The 11,920-nt window shown below is 36.3% G+C and overlaps 1 protein-coding gene across 1 annotated transcript; it reads right to left on the minus strand.

The window, feature by feature from the left end:
- Positions 1–2,658: 2,658 nt before the first annotated feature.
- On the minus strand, positions 2,659–11,332 carry LOC125275725 (interferon-induced very large GTPase 1-like). The gene is given in 8 exon segments (XM_048202939.1): positions 2,659–3,687; positions 3,690–7,868; positions 8,230–8,502; positions 8,601–8,876; positions 10,253–10,492; positions 10,753–10,808; positions 10,906–10,966; positions 11,262–11,332. Coding segments are annotated over 7 exon segments (5,541 nt in total). The 5' UTR covers positions 10,941–10,966; positions 11,262–11,332; the 3' UTR covers positions 2,659–3,205.
- Positions 11,333–11,920: the final 588 nt, after the last annotated feature.

Consider the following 11,920-nt stretch of genomic DNA (forward strand, 5'->3'; position numbering starts at 1 on the left):
ACTTTGCCGTTTTTTCTCTTTCATTGTGTTATTTAATTTAATGCTTAATTCCCTTGTAATCCTGTATCTCTCCTTTATGTTAGTTATTTCTCAGCTTTAATCCGTGTCCTCCTGTAGACACCATTCATCTTTTTTATTTTTATTTTTTACCATAAACAGTAAACATTTTTATTTTTCAGTATTAGGTTGTACTTGGGTTTAGCCTTTTAAGTGAACCATTTTTATCGTTTAGGATTGCAGTTATTGGTGTAAAGAAACTTTTGGACCATTAATGCTTTGAAATTGTAAACAGTGTGTAAATGCATATGGATAAGTGCTTTATATTATTAAAGGGGTCATATAATGCCACTTTTACAAGATGTAAAAATGATGCAAGTCTCTGGTGTCCCCAGAGTGTGTATGTGATGTTTCAGCTTAAAATACCCCACATATCATGTTTTATAGCATGTTAAATTTGTCACTTTTTGTGGGTAAGCAAAAACGCTCTGTTTTTGTGGGTCCCTTTAAATGCAAATGAGCTGCTGCTCCCAAAAAGAGGGCGGAAACTGTTCGGCCTTTTATGTTCAAACCAGAGTCAGACAATGATGGAGAGACTCAAGAAGAAGTGACAACATTTTGACTGCAACAAGATGTTTCTGAACGGTTGATGAATTTATGTAGATGTGGAGTTAACTATCTTAAAGTTATTGATTAGCATATTCTGTCATGATAATCTGTGTGGGAACTGTTGTAAGATCCTAGAGAGCCAGAGAATAAACGCTGCATGAAGATAGAACAGGTATAGTTTAGATTACGGTTACAATTTATGTTGTCATCTTGCTTTCATGACATGCTATTGCATTTGTGTTATGTACTGTATTGCAATAACATGGCCTCACCCCTTTGTTGTGTTCTCGGGGGCAGGGTTTATGTAAATTTTAGGGTTAGTGATGTCACCAACCCAGGAAGAAGCTCGTTATAGTCCCTGCTAGTGTTGTCAAAAGTACCGGTACTTCGGTACCAAGTCAGTACTGAAATTTTGAAAATGTGACGGTACCAGCATTTCTGTAGTACCGGTAGTACCGAGAATTCGGGTATATTCGGTAGGCTACCCACTGATAGGGCTGTGGCAGTATTTATGTGAATATGACACGAGTGAAGCACAAAGCTTTGTTTACAGAAGAAATAATAGGTTAGCAATTAAATGTGACATTGTAGCCATGGAAATATTTTGGTTAATGCCGAATGAGTGAGGTACGCGAGTCCATATATTTAAGCTTCGTATTCTGTTTTCCGAATCGTGATCTGGTCATCTGATTATTAGAGAATTTAACAATATTCCATTAGTTATTTTACTGAACATCTGGTTTCTTTTTCCCAAATCTTCACTCACGCAGGGGATTATAAACGTTTCTTTCGTTCGCATTTAGGCCTATTATAGGCTATTCGCATTCTAGAAAAAACACCGTAGGACAGAAACCTTTTTGCTTGCACGTCAATTTCTATTTAACACAGTTTGTGCTCGTTATTAGACTTTATAAGGCGGGTCAAATTTATTTGTATAGCGCGTTTCACACACGCTGGTGATTTTTACTTTCGTTTTCTCTGGCAGCGCTAAATCAAACATAGCTTGAATGTCTTGCCCCTGCGGAGGATAAAACTCGCTCTTCAGACCTTTTACAACAAGTGTCAGTTGTTTGTAACATCAGGAGATAACGAAGATATTATTAAAGAGAAATGGTCTCTTTCCTGCTCGTGTCCCACATCCCTCTCAAAGCGCAAAGCGGCTATATCAAAGTAATAACGGGACTTTGGCTATATATGACACGTCTTTGTGTGGAAATAAAAAACAAAAGTTTTTTTAAAAATAATATTTAACTTTCTTATTATTTAGGTTACCATTATTTACCGATATTTATTTCATAGTTTTACAGGCTAGTGTGTTGTTTCACTGAAGGAATAGCAAAATAAACACGCACGTCTGTTACCCCTGTTGAAAAAACGAGCATATGCTGGTAAGGTAGGTTTTGAAGCTGATATTGTGGTTTGAGCTGGTTTATGCTGGTCCAGGACCAGTTTAGGACTAGCATAGACCAGCAGGACCAGTTTAGGACCAACATTTGACCAGCATACAGCTTCAAAACCTACCTTACCAGCATATGCTGGTTTTTTCAACAGTACACAATGGATGTTTGAGCATTTTAATTTATTTAATGGAGGTAGCATATATATATATATATATATATATATATATATATATATATATATACACACACAAACACACACACTCCAAATCATATTTAATGTTGTTAAAATAGGCTATATAAAATAGTAAAATAGTTCCAATAGATTTTGCTGTGGTACCGAAATTGGTACCGAGAACTGTAAAATTTTCATGGTATTGGTACCAACTACTGGAATTTTGGTACCGTGACAACACTAGTCCCTGCCATTTGTTGTAGTCCTTAAAAAGCGATTTCTTTAAAAGGAAATCTCCCTTTGCATTCAACTTTTAGCATCCTAACTCTTCAGATGTTGTTTATGCTCAAACAGCAACATTACACACTAACTAAAGTAAAAAAAAAAAAAAGTGAAATCATAATCAGCCACCCCTTTAAACACATAAGGCCAGTATTTTTAACTCGAAAATGTAAGACTTCAGAGACCAAATAATGATCAAGAGCTTTATTGTTTTTCTTTCTAAGTATATTTCTATTATTATATTCAGTAAATGGTTATGTTTTTCATTGTTATTCAGTCATACTTGTTTTTTTTAACATGAAGTACACACATTATAATGTCAAATGTAAAATCATAAAACATTTTAAACTTTACATTAACACAGTGTATAAGATTTGCCAGAGTCAGTGTATTTACAGTGCAGTGAGAAATCTCTCAGCTCCTCTAAAGCCTGATATGGTACAAAGACACAGTAAGTAACTGTCAACCATGTTACAAAAGGTCATTCATTTTGTTTCATTCAAACAATGTTTGATAGTAATATAAAAATAAAATAAAAATGTTTTTCTTTGTTAACCAATATTGTGGTTACATACTTTAGAAAATGGCACAAAAAAATTGAAAGCTCTATTACTGATTCCAATGCATATTTCTTCATTTCATCACTTCAGGAAAATTACTGTACATCTGTAAATCTTATGCTTACAGGCTTAATGGCCTGGTCAGTGATTTCTTTACTTCTCTGTTTCGCCTCTACTTGTGTTATTTACTGATATTCACCATCTTCATTATTTTTGTGTGAATTCAATAAGAATATATCATCCAAGCATTTATTTGCCTGATGTACAGAGATGTTATACCAATCACGAGGTATGTCAGCTGGTTTTAAGTTATATATCTTGGCAAATTTTGTGTTGTACTTAGCAAAGATGTACTTCCAGAAGTCAGTGGCCTCAATACTAGTGTCAGGCTGAATCCTCCAGTCTGGATAGAATTGTCTGTATTCCTTATATGGATACCACTCATTTCCTGTGTCTTGATGGCGGAACACCATTTCACTAGCAACAAGAGATGAGCATATGTCAGGGATTAATTTTTTTGTTTTAACCCAACTGTAGTTACCAATGCCCTGTGGCCGATGAACTGAGACAAAATGTTCAGTATGTTCTTTTCCTCCAGCTTCACAAGGTGCTTTGCAGAATGGACACTTTTTCCCACAGCCAAACACTCTGCTGAAGAGGACCTCTGAGGTCTGTTCACCGAGAGTCTCGTTAGCTTGACCGTTACATCTTTTACACTACGTAGCTGATCTGCTAAGGCCTGATGCATTTTGTCTAAAGATGATTTAAGGCAATCTGCAAACTCAGCAGGGTCCGAGTTGTTTAAAGCCAGAGTTGCATTGAGGGTGTCAATTGGTATGACTAACTCTTTATCAAGACATTTGAAGACATTGGTAACAAAATTGTTGCTGTTGTTTGTCATACTTTTTGCACTTTCAATAGCTGTTTCGAGTTTGCTGACAATTGCGTTCAAATGTTTCATCTCTAACTTCAGAAAAGCATCATCCTTTGAAAAATGTTCAATGATCTTCTCTGAAATCCATTCAGTTACAAACTTCTCATAGTTTTCCGCATAACCCAAAATATTTTCGAAGTCTTCATCCTGAAGCAGCTTTTTTAAAAGTGAACACTGGAAAAATGACCGTGTGGTAAAAGCAAAGCCAATTTTGCCTGTCAACATTTCATCCACAATATCAGGTCCAAGAAGTTTCCGGATGTAATCCATCACAGCAGGGGCGAAGCATTGCATGGCACACATCTCTGCCTTGTTCTGACACTGGTCTCGTTGGTAGTAGAGGTCTTTAAAGTCAGCTAACCATTGCTCCTTGAACCTTTCCAGAGATGTCAAAGGGTCAGTTCTCTGTATGTAGTCATCATGCATTTTCTGGAAAGCTCTTGCTGCAATCCCGCAAATGTGGATCTTGAGAGATGCTTCGATTTCAGGACTTATCTCTGTATCCTTGCAGTCTTCCAGTTTCTTGTCAATGAAGCACAACAGTTCTTGTATTTCAGCACTATAGTCTGATTTTACTGTTGTTTTAGACGAAATTAATACTTTGCTCTCATTTATTATTCTGTCGCATGACATTTGTATGAATTTGTGTTTTTTATTCCTCTGTCCAGGCTTAAGGGAATTCTTGAGTTTTTTAAATATATTCGTTTTTACAGTCGTTGCATAAAAAGGACCAGTGCCACACTCATCTAGACTAGTGATATTTAATAGAATCTCACGTACGGCTCCACCTTTTGTTTCCAAGTTACTGTGTAAGAAACTATATGTTTCCTTCCCCAAATCACAACTTGGCAGAGCTGTGAGGGAGAACTGCTTCACAATGTCATCCCACATTTTTTTAAATTCCTCATTTAGTTGACTATCAGAGAGGTTGTTTCTTGAATTCCTGCAAGCGCTGATCAAGTCAAGCACTTTTTCTTTCATGGTATCCCTTTGATTTTGTCTAATAACCTCAACCTTTTCAATTCCCTTCTGTATCAAAGCAGCATTCTCCAGTTTGTTTCGTAGATCTGTCTCAGTCTCCCTTCGAAGGCCCTTTGCACTATTTACAAAGTCCTCCCTGTAATTTTCAACAAGATGAACATTTTCATCCTCGCTTTCAAAGTACTGCTGTATTTTACCTAAAAGTCTTTCCTCCTCTTTGTCAAGCTCTTTAGTAGCTTCATGTTTCAAATCAGCCACTACTGTGTCAACATTAAGTGTGTTTCTTGACCGCACTGACATTGCACTCAAGTTATTGATTTTGGTTTCAGATTTTGTGTACCAGCCAATCATATGCTTCTTGAAGGCCCATTCCCAAGTGTTAAACTCAACACAAAGTTTGGAGTAGGCTTCAGCGATGAGGCTGTTGCGAAAACTGAAAATAAAGTTTTCAAACTGGACAGCCTTCCAGAGACTTCGTATCCATTCTTCAAATTCCATGAAATTCTGTGCTGGGACTTTTGTTGCTTTAAAAATGTTAAGTATCCCATCTTTCAACTTACTCACCTCCTCACTGTAACCGGTACTAACAGGTGCCATTGGGGGAACTCCAAGCCACAATCCAGGTATGTACCAATTGTTTCCATCAATGTTATACTCTAGAATGTCTGTAAATTTCTTGTTGCCAATTTTCTCCATTTTAGCAGCTGCTTGTGTCATTTCATCTAGTTGTTTCAAAAGAATCTTTCTCTCTCTCAAGGTCTTTTCATACACAGCAACATCTGCAGTGTTTTGATGCACAAAATGACAACAGGGCCTTTTCCCCACCTCTTTCATGCGGAGAAAGGCATGGACAACAATTTGCAAAGTGTCTTTCATTTCAGTAGCATTTTCCATGGCAATGTTGACAATAGTAATATCACTAAGCCCAACAACCACAGTCGCAAGTTCATTATCATGCTCATAACTATCAGCTAGTTTCGCCAACTCTGGAGATTTTAACCCCTCTGTGTCAATCACAAGGATATAGTCACATTGAAGCTCTGATCTGAATTCCTCAGATACGCCTATTAGAAGCATGAAGGCGCCTCTTGTGCATCTTCCACTGCTAACAGCAAACTGAATTCCAAACATTGTGTTGAGGAGAGTAGACTTCCCAGTGCTTTGAACTCCTAAAACTGTAACAACTCGTATCCTGTTGTGAGGTGCTGTCAGTTTGTTAAGTGCTGTGAGCACATCTCTAATCCACGTCAATGGAATGTTTGATGCGTCTCCATCAATAAGTTCTAGAGGAAACCCAGTCAGCATCAATTGAGCACACATTTCTGGCAGCTTCTTCAGGGCAGTGTGCTTCTTATTTTTTTGGGAGTGTGTTGATTCATAGAGTTGACTCAACTCTCTCATGAAGTGTTGGACTCCTAAAGAGCTGCTGGCAATCTCATTTTCCAGATCTCTGAGATCTTTATCTTTATCTTCTTTGGGATTATTACATACTTCCCTATACTGCTCATCAAGCCTTGACTGGTGCTTTCTTGTTAGATGATCTAAATTTATTTTCATCCATTTGAGAAAATATAACTGCTCTTCTGGGGAGCAGCTCAGGCCAGAGATGAATTGATACATTGCTTCTCTCATGTCGTTGCTTCCTTGTTGCTTTTGTAGTTTCTGGATTTGACTTTTAAGTTCACTCTTGTAGTGCTCAATGTTTTGTTTCTTTGCTTTGAGTCGACACATCTCTTTCTCCAGTTTGGATAACTCTTTCCATAGTTTGCCTTGCAATGACAGTTCCTTCATTTTGTATTCTGGTATATTTGTGATGTCTTGTGTGATCAGGTCTGCCCTTTTCTTTGCATTTTGACAGATGGGATTGTTTTCATCGACAAGAATCCCCAGATCTGGTGCGATCTTTGACATCTTTTCAATACTCATTTTAGTTGAATCTGCAAGTATATCAACAACAGCTTTCTGTAGTGTATCAACAAACTTAAAATCATTCATGTTTCTATCCCTAAGGATTTTTGAGTATGGTTTGAACTTTGTTGTCAAATTGTCTTCTGATGTTGAACTGTCTGTGGTGCAAATCAGAACCAATTTTGATTTAATTTGCAGCGATTGCAGAAATGTCTGATTTGAGTCCAAATCATCACAGAACAGAAAAACTGCAGAGGATGTTTGGCTCAAGAAGGTGAATTGGGCCTTAAAGTCAGAAATATCCCCACGGAGATTAGCTACAGCTACTGGCTCTTTAAATTTGTCATTAGTTTTCTTTCCCCCAGGGAGATACCAGCTCATTTCAACAAGACCATTAGAGATCTTTCTTGGAATGTTCCCATTTTCCAGTTCCTTGTGGAAAAACGTGTCATGATGATGCTGATTGTTGCTGAGGAGTTTGTTCAAAAACTCAGATTTGGACACACTGCTTTTTCCTAGTCTGACGAAAGAGATCAGGGGCAAATCAGTTAACACAATACTGTTTTCCTCCAAACTGTCCTCATCCAATGAATAAGATCTAAACTGCTTTGTTATGTCCCTCAAGGCCCAAAGCATCAGAGTGCACTCATTTGTGTCACAGTTTGGCAGCAGCAAAGGCACAGAGAACTGACACATTGACATTTTTAGAGCCATTTCTTGCTGTAGGAAAGGATCGGCACAGTGGAACAGAGCTGTGATCAAATCTAGCGGATTGATTCCTTGCTGATCTTCATAGAAACCAGAGTTACCAGAGTTAGTTGTTTTTGAAGCACATTTTATAATTCTGGCTGATGAATTGACCATCATGAGCTTTCTGAGGAAAAGCCATGGCAAAGATCTGAGACTATGTGCAGTTTGGTCCTCATCTGATGGTTTCTTTAATTCCAACACAGACTGTAAAGTCAGTTTATTCTTCAAGTGGTTTTGTAGTCCCAGTTCTCTTAACACAGATTCCATATTTATGTCTGAAATGCAAGGTTATACATATAAAGTAATGAGTGTGTGAAATGCTTCATTCTCAAAGACCAGCAAATACTGTATATTTTGGATTCTGGTGCTCCAAACAAACTTCATAACTAGCTTTCCTTTTGTATTCCCACTCCTTTGAACAATTTAAACTGCATTCAGGATATTAATCTGATCAGTACATGTCTTTCTTGGGGATTGAACATGTGCCCTTGACGTTATTAGCGTTATGCTATTCTATTTGAGCAACAGGAAGCACCAAACTAGCCCCAACTATCATAAACCAACCTACATCAGTATGGATGTTTCAGCAGGGTCATATTGGCCTTATTATTTGATTAAGAAAAAACAGTAACTCACTTGTGCGATGTGTGATTTTAACCGGAGTACTCTCAAGTGTTGTGCCATTTAACTCAACTATAGTGCAGACAGAGAAGGAATATTCAGTTCCTGGTTTTAAACTCGACACATTTAACTCTGCCTCATCTGTAAACGATTCCATTGCATCGGATTCACTTCTCCACATCACCCTGAATCCATGAGGAATGTTGTCATCAATGATAGGATCAGTCCATTTCAGATAAACTGAAGTTGCATCATTTTTGATCTGTATGTTTTCAGGTGGGAGTGGCTCTGTAGGGGATTATAAAACCACATAATTTTGTGCATTGGCTAAATATTATGAAAATGCATTGGCTGTAAATGTGCAGGATCCTAATACAGTCACTTACTTGTGTGGATGATTAAAGCGGCTGGATCACTCTGTTTGCCATTATTCAGTATCGTGTTTATTGTAGCTTTGTATTCAGTAGCAGGAAGAAGATCTTCTATTAAAATGTTTTTTTCATTTGATTTCACAGTGACTGATTCTGTTTTCTCTTCATTTTTATACATAATCACTTGGAATTTGTAGAGACTGGGATCCATTTTTTGAGGTGGTGTCCAATTTAACTGAACAGTTGTTGCATCCTCTGACACATATTCAAAATTCTCAGGTCCTGGTATTGCTTTGGGGGAAAAAAACAATAAATGAGTAAACAAAGAATAAATAATGCCACCCACCTTTGCGACTTTTTTTGTAAGTTATTATGTTATGTCAGTACTGTAGGTGGCGACATGTCTTTATGAGTAAGTCAATGAATCATTCACTCAACCAATTCGTTCAAAGACACTGATACATTCAAGCTCCTTGGGTGAGCAACTGTGCATTATTTTCAATAATTTAAGTAGTCACCATTGATGAGATAGCTATTGTTATAAAAATGAACAAACTAATTAAATTAAAGTGTAAAAGTCGTATAAATCATAGGACCCTATTTTAACAATCTAAGAGCATGGTCTAAAGCACATGGCGCAAGTACACTTTTGCTAGTTTAACGACGGGGGAAAATGGTGGGCGTGACCGGTGCATGGTCTAAAAGGGTTGTCCCTATTCTCTTAAATGTGCAATAAAACAATCAGAGTCTCATCTCCCATTCCCTTTAAAAGCCAGTTGTGTTCGTGTCATGGCGGATTCACTATTTACATGGCAGAATTGGCAAGTGAAAAAACTGAATGCTTCTCTAGCGAGGAAATGGACCACCTACGAGACAAGCCGGATTCCACCAAAACATTTTTATCTTTATGCACACAATAATAATCTTTTATGTTGCAATCCTTTTATTTTTAATAATTGCCATGTTTGTGTGCCAATAAGCAGAGTGTACGTGCATTGTGCACCCGCATGTAGGAGCATATTACTAACGTTCTCTTTAAATAACAAAACAAATATTGCACCATTAACTTTAAAACAGGTTTCCGTTGGTCAATGGCGGAGTCTATTTCGGTTACCTCAAAATAGCAACGCGCCTACAATGCGCATGAACACACCTTGTTTTCAGACCAGCACGCCCATGGGTGCACAAATGGACGCAAATGCATTTGCTATTTAAACAAGTGAAAATGATAACTGCATCGGACTGAAACTAGCAAAAAACTTTGTTGCACCTGGTGCCACATTTTACCAGGTGTATGATAGGGCCCATGGTGTAAGGAGAATTAGACATCTTCATCTTTTTTTTTAACAGAGTTTGTAAAATATGTAATGAGACTGTTGAGTTCCCCACTACTGTTCACTACTGCTCCACAAGGGATTAAAAAACTAATTGCCTAGCATAAAAGTAGTCCATTTATTCTGAAGCCATAAAATAGCTTTGTGTGAGGAACCATTTTTCTTAGCCAAATATGACAAATATAAAAGAATAATAGTTTCCTTAAACTTGAAATGCACTTTATTTTAACTTATATTTAGTAACAAAATGCATCATGTAGCTTTTATAATTTAAACTGTACTTTATCATAATTTAATTTACATGTCAAATGTAAGCAGCTTGCCATAGTTTACCTGTGCGCACAGATGCAGAGAAACTCTTCTTTTTCTCAATCGCCACTACCGTGATGTTATAACTTGTGCCAGGCGAAAGCTGTTTTATCTCAAAGTGGTTTTCATGTGTTGTTTTAGTATAATCTTTTTCTTCATTCTTCCATTCGATCTGGAATTTTTGTCGTCCATTTGCAGCCGTATCTGGATCTCCCCATTCTAAGCGTACTGAGTGCGGGCCTACATCAGTGAATCTAATGTGACCTGAGGGAGGAGAATATTTGGAAAAGAGTTTAAAGATCAGTGCTTTTGTTAAAGATGAATCATGTAATTTCTCTGCCAATGTTGCCATTTTGGTCTTTTTGTGATGCACAAATCAACATTTAATAGTGCTACAGAGCAACAATGTTTACAGGATATAGGGAAATCATCCCACACACAACATATAGTTTACCCATAATCTGAGAAATTGCACATTAAAGCATGCATACACGTAAATGATTAAAAAGAATTTAATTCCATACTTTCAGTTTCTTCTTCTTCTTCTTGTTCTTCTTTATCATTGTATGTTCTTGTATTCCTATTGTTACACAAAACAAAGGTATTCACAAGGTATTTAAAATTAAAATAATTAAAATATAAAATAATTTTCTTTTCTTTATTTGATTTCAGTTTACCTTTTAACATCACTGCTTTCATCATGGTCCTCCATCTCTTGCTTCAAAGCCTGGTAGTTTTCTTTGAGGTAATATTTTAATAATAATGTTGATTGTAAGTCATATATTCTATATGGACATCATGTAAATATTTAATACCCATTCAATCTTTGAAGAATGTGAAAATATTTTAAAAAATATTAATTTTAAAATTACTTGTCTACTTATGTAATATGTAATAATATTTTTGCATTCAGATTATATAATATTTAAACATAAATATTAGAGAAACATGATTGAATTTTAAATACATTTTACTGAACTGTTAAAAACAGTCTACAATAACTCAAATTAAGAATGTACTATATAATACTCACAGGTTGATTCAGTGCATTTTGAGAGCTGCATCTTCCTTGAGATTCAAAAGACAAAATGATGGTCTCGTCTCTGTCTTATATACACTAACCAGTAACGTAAGACTTTCGGTTTTTATTACATGAGCTCAGTTCTTGTCATAGGTGTGGGGGTTTGGGGGTTTAACTGGTCAGACTGGTTTACACTTACTGGAAACTAACAAAAAATCTTAACATTTTTGAATGTTAGGTATGAGGAAGATTTTGGTAATGTTACTGGGAGAAGAGTGTAAGATAAACATAAATCAAGCAGCAAATTACAAACCTGCTGACACAAGAATTTTTTCAATTGATGCAAAGGATTTTTTGGCAGTACCCACATGGAAAAAACCTATATAAACATATATGTTTCAATATAGGTTTGATATAGGTTTTACATATATGTGACATATATAAAATTGGCCGTTTTCCTATATTATATGTACATATATGTACATATATGCACACATATATGCACACATATATGTACACATATATGCACACATATATGTACACATATGTACACATATATGTACACATATATGTACACATATATATATATATACACATATATGTACATATATGTACACATAATATAGGAAAACGGCCAATTTTATATATGTCACATATATTAAAAACCTATA

This window comes from Megalobrama amblycephala, linkage group LG9, assembly GCF_018812025.1.
Source record: "Megalobrama amblycephala isolate DHTTF-2021 linkage group LG9, ASM1881202v1, whole genome shotgun sequence".
In the NCBI taxonomy this organism is placed as follows: Eukaryota; Metazoa; Chordata; class Actinopteri; order Cypriniformes; family Xenocyprididae; genus Megalobrama; species Megalobrama amblycephala.